A 13,379-nucleotide genomic window follows, 5' to 3' on the forward strand; every position below is an offset into this window, starting at 1 on the left:
AAAGGACTGTGTCTGGTACACATGCTCCAAAAGGTCTTGAATCGAATAAAGCAATATATAGATCATATCTACTTTGATGGTATTCCTTTAATTTTCATATTATGTTACAAGTGAAAGGGAATGCTATGCTCTACACAGCACCTGCTGCCAAACCAAGCACATCTCTGCGTTGGTCTTGCCAACCGATAGCTTCTGCACTACATCCGCGAGGCCATCGAGCACTTGAGCCATACAAATACTCGATTTCCCTCATAAAATCCTCAAAATAATTCCAGTTGGTAGCTGCTCTTTGCGATTTTTCGAATCCTCCTCCAGGCCAGACTAACGCTGAGTGATCCTTGTGGATCATGAAAACCTCTCGTAGTACCATGAATCGATACTTTTCAGCATTCAAGTGCAATGTATGCGATTGCTTATCTCCACCTTGATTCTTGAAACGAGCGTCGTATAAAGGTGCTGAACGATGTAGAACATAGTAAGGCTCCCATTGTGATTCAAAGCATACTTCATAGGCCAATGGATTGCCATGCAAGAAGGGTCTATCCATGGCAACTTCTGCCGCTAGTGTAGGTCCATGACCAGCTCCAGGATCAGTGATATAAGCAATATTGCGTCCAACAAGCTGCCGTAATTCATTGTACGTTTGTGGCATCGGTAGGTCGCTAAAGTCTTCACGGATAGCAAAGCAAGGAACTACCCAGGCTGTTTCTGGCATTTTTCCAGCTTGATACATGATGAAGGGAAGAAGACGAGATCGCAAAAAGCTGTATACATTGCTGGAAGGCGTGAAGTCAGCATCAATCACAAAGATGTAGTCTGTAGATGATTCGGTGATGGCAATGTTTCTGAGATGGTTGATAGGGTATGCCAAATGCGAGTTGTCTAGATAACTGGGTTTGACCAGTGTGATTGTAACTCGAGAATAAGTCTGCAGGTTGTCTTCGTTTTCAAAGTAGCTGATGAGATCGTCAATGTCTGTTGACTGTGTCAAGTATCTATAGGCATTTGTTAATCTCTCAATTCAGGCAGGTGCTAATGTACATACATGGCTACTGAAATGGGTCCTGTCCATGCCTCGATAGCTTTTTTGAATGTATCCAATCTGTTGACTGAAAACTGACTGATCATGGATACGTCTACATTGGGAGAATGTTCCTCCTTCATTGCACGTTGAACCAGCACAATTTCTTCGCTCTGACTATATCTGTCTATATACTATGCGTGTTAGCAACGCGCTTATCATGAATTCAATATGCATGTACCATTCATCAACTTCTTCATTTGTTGCGCAACAATCAGTATATCAGCTCGCAGATCCATCTCGACAAAGTTGCGACACTTGACACCGTATCCTGACTCTGTGCACTGTGTCTGTCCTTCTGGTATTGTCAGCCATTCTCCATCATCCACTCGTCCTTCCACCTTGACCTTGAGTCGGCACCCTTCGCTCAACTGGATAGTGGACAAATCACGGAACACGCCAGCATTTGATAGATCAGACCAGGCGTATTTTTGATTTGGTTTCCAAGTCGAGCATCGGTTACTAGGATTGCAAAGCGTCGCTGTGCATGTACTTTCATGCCTTTCGTACAGTGGTTGGTTCTTGAGTACTATCTTGTTGTTTTTTCGATTGCCGGAGCCAGGATACAATAAGAATACGAAAAAGAAAATGGCTATCAGCGTGAATATCCCCTTAGTAGGGGACAGAAGTCGTTTCGGCCATACGTTATATGGTGCACTGGAAGATCTGGAGGGCTTATAATGGCGTCTTGCGTTACTGAAGTAACGCTTCTTTTTATCATCGTCATCGTCTGCTCTTCCAAAGCTCCTCCCGCCAAGTAGTGAATCCATTGGGATGAATGCAAAAGGAAAGAAGTGGATTAAAGCAAAACTCAAATGCACCCGAGTGCACGTTAATCTAGTGACTACTGCAGGCTTAAAAGGACAACCTTTGGCATCAAATTTACGAGTGTTAAAAAGACGAAAATTTTGGTTTATTGTACATAGAAAAGAAAAAGGAGAAAATGGTCATATATTATGGTAGAGAGTGTAGTTTGGGCGTGCTTTTTTTGTTTGTATTATTGCATCAATCTAGTTGTTTTGTTCATTTAGTTCTTTCCAGCGTTTTCAGGTCTAAGTTGACGAACAGTCTTGCCAGTTCTCCAGATTTCAGATTCACGGATCTCTCTGAGCTCTTCCTCGAGCTTTTCACGGTAATCAGGTTGGGAGTTACGGTCAAGAGAACGGGCAGTCTCGGAACCATCCTTGACGGATCTGTAGAGGTCCTCAAAGACAGGCTTGGAGGCATCATGGAAAGGCTTCCACCAATCAAGAGCACCACGCATGGCAGTAGTAGAACAGTTAGAGTACATCCAATCCATACCACGCTCGCCGATCAAAGGATAGAGAGATTGAGTAGCTTCTTCAACAGTCTCGTTGAAGGCTTCAGAGGGAGAGTGACCATTGGCTCTCAAGACTTCGTACTGAGCTTGGAACAAACCTTGAATAGCACCCATCAATACACCACGCTCACCGAATAAATCAGAGTAAACTTCCTTCTCAAAAGTGGTTTCGTACATGTAGCCGGAACCAATTCCGATACCCAAAGCAATAGTGCGCTCCTTGGCATGACCACTAGCATCCTTGTAGACAGCGAAAGAAGAGTTGATACCACGGCCCTCTTGGAAGAGGCGACGTACAGTGAAACCAGAACCCTTGGGAGCAACGAGGATAACATCGACACCTTCAGGAGCCTCAATGTTGGTTTGGTCCTTGTAGACAATGGAGAAACCATGAGAGAAGTAGAGAGTCTTGCCAGGAGTCAAGAGAGGCTTCATTTGAGGCCAGATCTCCTTTTGGAAAGCATCGGACAAGAGGTTCATGACGACAGTACCCTTCTCAACAGCATCCAAGACAGGGAACAAGTTCTTTCCAGGAACCCAACCTTCTTCGATGGCTTGTTGATAGGTCTTACCTTCACGTTGACCAATGATGACATTGACACCGTTATCGCGCAAGTTCAAAGCTTGACCACGACCTTGAGGACCGTAACCGAGAACAGCAATGGTGTCGTTCTTGAAGGTTTCGAGCAACTTTTCCTTGGGGACATCAGAACGTTCGTAGACAGTTTCCTTGGATCCTCCGAAATCAAGAGTTTTCATGCCACGGACTTGGGTAGTGATCTATGAATTGACGGTTAGCGTCGGTGGCATTGCCCATACCATAAAGAACCAAAAAAACTTACAGTAGTAGACTTGACAGCAGCGCGCTTGACATTGTTGGCCAGCATAGACATAGGTCTGATGGCAACAGCAGGGCGGGAGAGGGTAGTACGAGCAGCTGAGCGGATAGCAGTGGCAAAAGCACGAGAAGCCATTTTATGAATAATAATTAATATATATGAGCAAGAGAAGAAGAAGGGAAATGAAAGACATGTTCAACTTGCTTTTATATCAAAGTAAAAGATCCATGTTCGGAGTGCTCATGCTCCATAGAAATGTAAGCATCGCCCAATCAACGGGTGAAGATAAGAAATCTTTGATCAATGCATTTTAGCATATTGCTTCTCTGATTGGTGTGAGTCATTACTTGTAAATTGATTTGGCTACCAATTGATGGTATCTCTCAACTTTTATAGCAGTGATGTATTTTTGCTCTAGCGTTCTATGAAGATACAAGATATATAGAATACTTTTCATTGGACACGCTTGCTATTCACGAAATGTATACATGACATGTACCTACTTATCCAATGTTATATATCTCGCTAGCAGTAGTTTGATCGACCCTCTTTCAATTTTTAGCTTTTTAGATTTGTCACATGAGCTCAATCAACCTTTTCATTTTTCCCAAAAGGGAATATCAGCATCAGTACCAACTCTTAATAGTTCCTTTATCACAAACAAATCTATTCGTTCATTTCAGTGCTAGAAAGCTGGCAGTTGACGCATTTTACTGACACTGCAATAGCTTGCCCATCAAATACTGCTGAATTGTGGTTGTTGCTTATCATTTGGCTAGCCTTCTGATATCAACCTTGCTTATAGATCAAGAACTATATATGTAAATCCCATGCAATGACGAATATGGTGACATTTCACATCTGAACGAGCAATTTGAATGAGCACTTTACAAAAAACTAAGCCTTTAAATATAAATATGCACGCCAAAAGCAAGAGTAAAGTGCCAGCTTAAGCTTTGGTGCTTCTCAAACCGCAAACCCCTTCCTATTTGCTTCAAAAACATCGATTGCCCTCATAAGAAAAACATCTTGGCCAGCAAGCCGCTGCTACCAAACCCAATTAAAGTCTCGCTTTGCCTCTGCTCCAGATTGGACAGTTTTTGCTCAGAATTGACTCAATTAATCTATTTTAATGGATTCGACTATCTAAACTGTTATGATCGCCCTATGTTTTCTAACGTATTTCTAGAGTACTTTTTCAAGCGTATCCAATGATACTATCTATAACACATAATTTGACTAAACTTATTGAGCAATTTATAAAAATATAAAATAAGGTTTTTTGTCAAAATGTCGAGATTTTACATATGAAGGTCTCTCAAGAGCAATCTCAAGGGTTGCCCTGGATCAAGAGAAACATTTTGATTTAATACATGCTATAGTGAAAGTCTTTATTTTTGGTGTCAAAAATGCGATCGAATGATTTTTGATGTTTTTCCATGAGGTTATCCCTCATGGTTTGTAGTCGATGATTTTGGTCGATAATTTTTCGTTCCAAAAAAAAAGTTGAGTAAAGGCGTCAATAAGCAAACCCTAACCGAGAGCAACTATTTGGTGCTATTCTGACAATCTAAAACGGCTTCTAACGCGAGAAATCGTGGCTCAAATCATCCAATTTACGCTGTCTTTTGCATACTATGGGGCAATAAAAGCTAATGCAAGTATGCTATCTGCTCTTATATACGTTATTTCCATGGATACAGGTGCGGAGCATTGTACAAGAGTCAAGTCTGCAGTTACAGAAGGCTTTTACATGATGGTAGTTAGCTGGGAAGCCTACTTCAGTATGGCAAAAAATGAAGCCTATAGTATTTTGATGAACCGAATTAAAGTAGAGAACCATCTGAAGCGCAAAGGCAGTCGTATATATTGATTGCATGATAGCGATCGAGCTTGTCATTGTTTCGAATTGATCAGAATCGCAATGCCAAATATTGAGCACACAAATGAATCAACATGCCCCTTCATCACTACAATCAGCAGATGAGCAGGTATCTGCTTAGCAATAATCAACATCATTCGATGTTTTCAGAGTTAAGATGCCATTAAAGGCATATTTGTAGCTATTTATGAGACGTACAACATTTCTAAATATATGTATTTGACGCGGCACAAGGAGAATTGTAAACAGGTTTATGCATTTTATTGACATGTTAAACGATCGTAGAGGGGGGAATATATAGAATTGAAATTGAGAGAGTATAGACAGAAAGAGGTTGCATTTAGGCAGATTTAGCAAGAGAACACTTTGAGAGAGCAAGATGGGACATGCGCTTCTTTTCGGTAGCCTTCAAAGCATCTTCATAAGGAACCCAAACACGTTGGCGATCAGCATTGGGCCAGGTCTCGAGCAAGGTAGGGGCATGAACCTCGTACATCCAATGGTGAGCAATGACCTTACCCTTCTTATTAGATTCAGAGTAAGAGCCAACACGGCTGGTCAAGAAAGTGGCAGCAACGCCAGCCTTTTCATTCAAGAGACGAAGTGCAGCCTTCTCGGGGTGTTCCTCAGCAGGTACAGTCTTGCAATCATCACGAGGGAGGACATAAGTACCTTCATTTTTACGACTACTGAGCATGAGTACCTTGCGAGTAGCAGGGTCAACTACAATCACTCCAACAGCCTATTCAAACGATGATTAAAATTCTGAATTCTATAAGACCTATTTATATCTTTACCTGGCGAATTGGCTTGGGCTCCTTCTCAGAAGCGGCAGCATCCTTCTTCTTCTTCTTGTCCTTAGCTTTCTTGTCCTTGGACTTCTTATCTTTGGATTTCTTGCCTTTGGACTTTTTGTCTTTCTTTTCTGTCTTGGGAAGATCTTCGTCGGCAATCACAGGAGCTCCAGGAAGATTGGCGGTGCTATTGCATCCTGCAGCGGCAGAGGGTTGAAAGTCGGAGGAAACACTAGGTAAAGTTGCCGTGGCCATGGTGAAATATAATAAAATTCTGATTGAGATGAAGAAAGGGTAAGGTGTGGATTGGTTGAATGTGGGCATTTATATATGAAATTTACCTGTAACCGCGGGTCAGGCGGGCGTTTGATCCAACAGACGATATAATTATAGAATTATGGTAAAGCTGTCAATTATAAGCTTGTGAGACGCTTCAGCAGGGTAAATTCTCGGTATGCTCTTAACTTTATTTGATTAAAGTGAGAAAAAGGAAATCAAGCGCAAGGTTCAGTATTTAATATATTAGGTTTTGCAATTCTAATGTTGACAATTAGCTATGGAAAACGTTTTCCACAGATATACAAGTCAATTCTTGTAATTAACATGCTTTAAGGTTCTTTCCTTGATGATTTCATTTCCTCGGCTTTCATTTGATTTTATATCGCAATTTCGCTCTGGATCTAGATTCAGTCCGAAGAAAAGATTTAAGCGCTACTACAAAACATCTATATGAAAATTACTCCACTGAAACATTCTGTTCAGTAGCGTAATATCTAATGAGTGAATTTAGGTTACCCGATCTCAGTTGGGATCAAGTCCTCAAATATCCATTGACAAAGTAGTAGTGGTGCGCTATGTTGATAACCAATTCTTTATTCAGATATGTGAGAAATACACAATGCTCGTGGCCAAGTCTAAAATAGAACGTTCTCATTCAGTTTTGGCAACCTTCTCCAAGAATTTCGAGGACGATGCGGCCTGGGACATGTTCATGTATTTGTTCATGAAGAAGTAACCGAATCCAAGGGTGAAGAGACCAGCCCAAAACCAGGGATTACTGATAATTGGTTTGAGTAAGTAATGTGCACATCTCAATTTGAGCGATTTCCAAGATGACTTACTAGAATGGCGAGTTGACTTCAAGCATCTCAACTTCATAAATGATAGCAGTGTTTCCTAAATTTAAAGATATGGTTACATACACCTCAGGTGTGACCAACAGCTGCTTTTCGTACCTGGGACTAAATTGGGAAGACCCATCTGGCCATATGCTGCCAGCATAATTTAGAATCAATCAATAATATCAGATATAGAATGTAATTGCTTACCAAGATCAGCAGGGATCAATAAACGACGAATCTCACCATTGCACATGCCGTGGATGCCTTGCTCCAAACCTTATCACACACATATATATAACCATTTAGCATCTTACACCACGGTGCTCAAGCAATACATCAATTTACCTTTCATCAATTTATCTCTGCCTAGATGAGTATATGTAACCATATCAAATAACCATAACCACACGCCTTGCTGTTACAACTTACCAAGCTTATAGGAGTGAGGCTTTTCGCTAAGATATGTACTCTCATAGAATTCTTCTGATCCCCACACTCGAGCTCTGTAATGCAATTTGACTTTGGAGTTGCCTGATACCTTCTGCTTACAGTTGGTCGATGATCTGACGATGCCTTCATTTACTCGTAATATGAGTCTCTGTTTCAGTTTTATTGTGTTTTACGGACGTTTTACCTCCTAATAGCTTTGTAGGTTGCTCGAGTTCTGACTCTGTATTTGCTACCACCACGCATATCAGTGCGAATAGCGAAATCAGCTTGTATACAATGGAGGTTTTCATTTTGTAACTAAGATGGGAAGAAGAGCAAGGAAAAAGAAAGAGATGAGAAGTGCACTTTATCATGATGCTTAATTATTGTAGTTTCTATCGGTTCTCAAATGGTTGCAAATCTGGCAATAATGTCCTTTTCAAGTCAATGAGATACAAATTAGGCATCCAAGAATCTTGGTGTGCATGTGTCACAAATGAAAGAGATCCAGTGAATATAGGCTTTACGGCAGATAACCAGATAACCACTTGACTACAAGCTAACGTACAGACCAGCTATTGGTACTTGGTTTTGCCAGTGTCACCTTGTATCTATTAACCCATTGGCATTGGGCTTCGCTGAATTGGTTTGATACTGGTGGAATCATGGTGCACTTTCCCTCTTACACGTCGACTCTTTGGTTGAAGCGTCTTTTTTTTTTTTTTTTTTTTTTTTTTTTTTTTTTTCGCAGATGTAGATCTGATGTTGCTGATAAACCTTTACAAAGCAGCTAAATACCAACGCAATTCCTGCTAGGATTATATAGAGTGATCGTGCTACACAATTTAGGTATCACCAAAGATCGCATAAACGAGGTTCTGAAAGATACCTTTAGTAGAAGTGCCATACGGTAATGCCAGTTTTAAGGGTGTGCATGATGCTTTACTCCATCAATTTATGGCATGCTACATTGAAACTGAACAGCCAATAGATTTGAGACAAACATTGGATTTATCTCGCTTTGCGAGAACATGTATAGAGTTTTCTGTGTCTAACGGACCACAGCTCTTTTGGGTAAGAAACAGAACATCTGTAACAGGCAGAATTCGCTCCATGTATCTTGAATAATTCTAGTCGACACTTGTCCTATTCTTCAATGACAAATGTGCCCTGAACCCACCGTACTTGAATCACTTGTTGTATGACAAAGTTTTGAAGAGTTCCGTTTGAGTCATAAAAGGTTCCGATGTGCTAATCAATCTAAGCATTTTTATTACAAACGAACAGAGAAGACATCATGGCTACCATGTCCAATAAATAGCTCTCCTTGTTGGAAATAAATAATATATGTTCAGGGGAGGGGTATATTCCACTTTCAAGATGGAACAACAATGAATTCTCTATAGTTTATTCATTGCCAATTCCAGGGAGTGTTATGATGGTAGGCTGTTGTTGGTACTCCGTGTGTCGCTTGAGCCCCATACTGACAGACAAAATCTACAAGGCAATGTCAATGTCGCAAGTTCTCGAAACAACAGTGTCTATTTTACCTCGTCCAGCAATTGTCGAAGATGCATATTATCCTCTTCGATTTGTTTCAATCGCTCCTCGTTTGTCTGATTCAAATGACGAGTCTCCTCTAATATTTCAGTCAAACTCTTGTTCTGCGTCTCTAAGTTTTCCAAAGCATCATCCACATAATTTCTACGATTTTTGGCAGTTGCTCGAGATCTATGTAATGTATGTTCAACCTTAAGTCTGCCAGCTGCTTGAGACCCATGATTGCCTACCTCCAACTCTCTGCTAATATGACAGAAGCAGCTACAGCAAACACAAATGCTTCACTGAGAAAGTTTGCGCCGCTCTCAATAGCTCTATCACTCATTCAGTATCTAAAATGTGGTGAAATCAAATTGCAAGTGCTCACCTGGCATCATTTAATGGTCTAATTTTCTCGGTTTTGTAGCCTAAAAACTTCATCTTCAAGGTCATCTCCAGAGTATGAGAGCCCTAGATGACCAATTAGCAGTAAATTCAACGATGATATTATTTGCGTATAGCATACCTGAGCCACGCTGATACAAAATGCTTTGAATTTAGGATGTGATTTAGCTTGTGTCTTGATAGAATTTGCTACGGGTTTCGCCAATGTTCTATCAAGGCTCAATAAGTTCAAGCGGGACATTTGAATGATGCAATGTGGACATACTTGACAAGCAAAGAACCAATTTTGATTGTACTCATTTGAAACGTGTGTATGTGGAAGTAAAAAATAAGTGGAAAGAAATTGAGCCAAAGACAAGGGTTCCTTTTTAGTTGGCTGACTTGTCGCTTGAACGTAGAAGGGATGTGCCACCTACTGCCCGAGAGGGAATGTTACTGAGCTGCGACTGCTTTCAAACGTTGACTCATTCGTCAATTACTATAAAGCTAACATCTATACTGTCTCTCATTGCACAATCTCTCTCTTTCTCTCTTCAACTTTTTCTTTGCTTTTTGGTACTCGAGCATGTGTGGAATTTCGGCTTTAATATTGGCTGATCAAAGTGCTTCGGCCTGCCCAGATCTCTTTGAGAGTTTGGGTCTATTGCAGCATCGAGGACAAGTAAATGATTCTCCGTAAATCCCACATTTTGCATGATTATTAACCCTCGTGTATCAAGGATGCAGCTGGTATTGTAACATCTGGCCCCAAAGGTCGTCTGTATCAATGTAAAGGCAACGGCATGGTGAATGATGTTTTTGAACAATCCAAACTGACAGGTCTCGTTGGTAGCTTGGGCATTGGCCATGGTAATGATTCCTGATTCATGTGAAGGGAGCAAATCTAACAATTCATTTGTACAACCGCTCGTTTTAGTCAGATATCCCACGGCTGGATCATCATCTACATCTGAAGCCCAACCCTTCTATGTAAACTCTCCGTACGGCATTACGTTTGCTCACGTAGGTTCATTTCAAAGGTCATCACCAGCTTCAATTGACTGAAAACGTCTGCATTAGAATGGAAATCTGACAAATGCCGAAGAATTAAGGGTCTATCTGGACAAGATTGCTCATCGTCACATCAACACAGATTCTGACTCGGAGCTCCTCTTGAATATTTTGGCTAACAATCTTCAAAAGACCGGGAAATTCAGGTATTGATCACAAGAATCTATAGATGTGATTGTAACATCTCGAATCTGACTGGCGATTTCTAACTGATATTACTCATACAGAGTGAACGAGGAAGATATTTTTACTGCAATCAAGGATCTGCATCAACAATGCAGAGGTGGGTATGCCTGTGTGGCCATGATTGCTGGCTATGGCATTATCGGCATCAGAGATCCTCACGGCATTCGTCCCTTGATCATGGGCCGTCGCAAGAATCCTGCGGGATATGACTACATGTTCTCATCTGAAAGTGTTGTACTAGAATCTCTTGGTTTTACTGATTTTGAAGATGTGAAGCCTGGTGAAGCTGTCATCATCACTCAAGGTGGCAACGTCTCTCGTCGCCAACTAGTCAATGAGAAGGAAATCACTCCTTGCATCTTTGAGTATGTCTATTTCGCTCGCCAAGATAGTATTATGGATGGTATCTCTGTCTATAAGGCTCGTTTGAGTATGGGTGAAGCTCTTGCTGAGAAGGTCAAGAGGTCATTTGGCGATGTTATGAATATTGATGTCGTTATTCCCGTAAAATGGCAGTCTTGTTTACCATGTTTGCTTGAATTACTAATGTAACATGTGTAGGTCCCTGATACCAGCCGTGTCGCTGCACTCCAGCTATCTCGTAAACTAAATATTGTTTACCGCGAAGGCTTCAACAAGAACAGATATGTAGGACGTACATTCATTATGCCCGGCCAACAAACAAGGTAAACTAAACCCTGACTTGTATGACTATTACTAATGCCTCGCTCTCCAGACGTAAGAACGTTCGTCGCAAATTGAACGCTATGGCTTTAGAATTCCATGGCAAAAACGTATTACTGGTTGATGGTACACTACTAAAACCAAATCTATCTGAATTACGTTAATTAAGCTTCACCCTAGATTCTATTGTCAGAGGTACCACTTCGAAAGAAATCATCCAGATGGCTCGCGACGCGGGAGCAAAAAAGGTGTACTTTGCATCATGCGCTCCTCCTATCAGATATCCTAATGTTTATGGTATTGATATGCCTACACGCCAAGAACTCGTCGCCCATGGAAGAGATGATGAACAAGTTGCTGAAGAGATCAATGCTGATAAAGTCATCTATCAAGATTTGGAAGATTTAGTAGAATCTGTTCGTCGCTTTAATCCTGCTATTGAAAAGTTTGACACCTCTGTATTTGATAATTGCTACGTTACAGGTGATGTAGATGAAAGATACTTGGCTCATTTAGAAGGTGAGCGCAGTGAGGAGAGTAAAGGTCGCTTGAGCATAGACAGTGATTGTGTTGGATTGTACAATAGCTATCATCAAAGCAAATAATAAGTGTATAGAATATATGATGATCAAATAAAGATTGTTATCCCACTTATATTATACGAGTGTTTACGCTTCGGATGGTTCTCTATCTTCGCTTCGTTTCGGTGAGAATCAACCTGCACAGCGACAGCTCGAGCTACCGGTTGCCCTTGCGTATCTTATCATAATACTACTACGTTCAAGCTGACCCTCTACTTGCATATGAAAACCCTTCATATTACGTGTGGATCTGATTCTTATGTGATGCTTTACATCCATATACACCTAGCTACTTCATATACGGGCAAGTAGAATACAGGTATTTCCATTTCCTAGTCCTCAGTGCCCCTAAAACAACAAAATATGAGTGTATTTGAGCTGCTTTTTCTCGCGTTCAAAGCCGTTTTAGATTGTCAGAATAGCACCAAATAGTTGCTCTCGGTTAGGGTTTGCTTATTGACGCCTTTGCTCAACTTTTTTTTGGAACGAAAAATTATCGACCAAAATCATCGACTACAAACCATGAGGGATAACCTCATGGAAAAACATCAAAAATCATTCGATCGCATTTTTGACACCAAAAATAAAGACTTTCACTATAGCATGTATTAAATCAAAATGTTTCTCTTGATCCAGGGCAACCCCTGAGATTGCTCTTGAGAGACCTTCATATGTAAAATCTCGACATTTTGACAAAAAACCTTATTTTATATTTTTATAAATTGCTCAATAAGTTTAGTCAAATTATGTGTTATAGATAGTATCATTGGATACGCCTGAAAAAGTACTCTAGAAATACGTTAGAAAGCATAGGGCGATCATAACAGTTTAGATAGTCGAATCCATTAAAATAGATTAATTGAGTCAATTCTGAACAAAATCTGTCCAATCTGGAGCAGAGGCAAAGCGAGACTTTAATTGGGTTTGGTAGCAGCGGCTTGCTGGCCAAGATGTTTTTCTTATGAGGGCAATCGATGTTTTTGAAGCAAATAGGAAGGGGTTTGCGGTTTGAAATATACTGCAAATTCTTATCTTACAGATACAAAGCAGCACTTTTTGATTATATACTTTTGAAAGCCTGGCGCAGAATCAAGTGAGCAGAATTGAAAGCGCACATGGATATAATAAGTGCCTGGATCGAAAATCTATACATCGAATCTTTCTAAATGCACATTTAGCCTTTAGGCTTGAGCTATTTGGGTATCAACACACTATTTTTACGTTGATTTTGATATGATACAATTACAATAAAGACAGCGATATTGCTACAGCCCTGTAATTTAGTCAATATAGTTGATTGGAAAAGAGCGTCTGTCAAACTTCATGTCGTAAAAGAGCAGCTATCGAGCATCTAGTTTTAAACCTTGTACAACAATCGGTATATGGGCAAAATAAATAGCCATTCAGAACTCTATGCAGCAAAGAACGCCCATTAAATGAACCTGTTGCTAGATACGTTTCTGAATG

General features: G+C 40.5%; 6 protein-coding genes across 6 annotated transcripts; 1 reads left to right on the forward strand and 5 right to left on the reverse strand.

The window, feature by feature from the left end:
• Positions 1-130: 130 nt before the first annotated feature.
• On the reverse strand, positions 131-1,851 carry ATC70_012573 (uncharacterized protein; the record flags this gene model as incomplete). Its single annotated transcript, XM_064831744.1, has 3 exons — positions 131-995; positions 1,046-1,208; positions 1,263-1,851. The coding sequence occupies 3 exons, from the start codon at positions 1,849-1,851 to the stop codon at positions 131-133; spliced, it is 1,617 nt and encodes a 538-aa protein (XP_064678024.1).
• Positions 1,852-2,108: 257 nt separating this feature from the next.
• Positions 2,109-3,376, reverse strand: GAA1 (Glycosyl phosphatidyl inositol protein transamidase complex subunit; the record flags this gene model as incomplete). The annotated part of the gene is made up of 2 exons (XM_064831745.1): positions 2,109-3,182; positions 3,245-3,376. The coding sequence occupies 2 exons, from the start codon at positions 3,374-3,376 to the stop codon at positions 2,109-2,111; spliced, it is 1,206 nt and encodes a 401-aa protein (XP_064678025.1).
• Positions 3,377-5,463: 2,087 nt separating this feature from the next.
• ATC70_012575 (uncharacterized protein) lies at positions 5,464-6,172 on the reverse strand (the record flags this gene model as incomplete). Its single annotated transcript, XM_064831746.1, has 2 exons — positions 5,464-5,865; positions 5,921-6,172. 2 exons carry the CDS (start codon positions 6,170-6,172, stop codon positions 5,464-5,466), a joined length of 654 nt encoding a protein of 217 aa, XP_064678026.1.
• Positions 6,173-6,847: 675 nt separating this feature from the next.
• On the reverse strand, positions 6,848-7,778 carry ATC70_012576 (uncharacterized protein; the record flags this gene model as incomplete). Its single annotated transcript, XM_064831747.1, has 7 exons — positions 6,848-6,974; positions 7,039-7,093; positions 7,153-7,188; positions 7,246-7,314; positions 7,384-7,404; positions 7,468-7,611; positions 7,673-7,778. The coding sequence occupies 7 exons, from the start codon at positions 7,776-7,778 to the stop codon at positions 6,848-6,850; spliced, it is 558 nt and encodes a 185-aa protein (XP_064678027.1).
• A 1,096-nt stretch (positions 7,779-8,874) lies between these two features.
• On the reverse strand, positions 8,875-9,711 carry PRP24 (Splicing factor; the record flags this gene model as incomplete). The annotated part of the gene is made up of 6 exons (XM_064831748.1): positions 8,875-8,964; positions 9,018-9,198; positions 9,258-9,341; positions 9,395-9,477; positions 9,533-9,620; positions 9,677-9,711. The coding sequence occupies 6 exons, from the start codon at positions 9,709-9,711 to the stop codon at positions 8,875-8,877; spliced, it is 561 nt and encodes a 186-aa protein (XP_064678028.1).
• Positions 9,712-9,976: 265 nt separating this feature from the next.
• Positions 9,977-11,936, forward strand: ATC70_012578 (uncharacterized protein; the record flags this gene model as incomplete). Its single annotated transcript, XM_064831749.1, has 8 exons — positions 9,977-10,072; positions 10,131-10,260; positions 10,328-10,413; positions 10,471-10,607; positions 10,689-11,151; positions 11,209-11,333; positions 11,384-11,457; positions 11,512-11,936. 8 exons carry the CDS (start codon positions 9,977-9,979, stop codon positions 11,934-11,936), a joined length of 1,536 nt encoding a protein of 511 aa, XP_064678029.1.
• Positions 11,937-13,379: the final 1,443 nt, after the last annotated feature.

The sequence above is a fragment of the Mucor velutinosus genome (assembly GCF_035048745.1).
Source record: "Mucor velutinosus strain NIH1002 chromosome Unknown tig00001569, whole genome shotgun sequence".
Classification (NCBI taxonomy): Eukaryota; Fungi; Mucoromycota; class Mucoromycetes; order Mucorales; family Mucoraceae; genus Mucor; species Mucor velutinosus.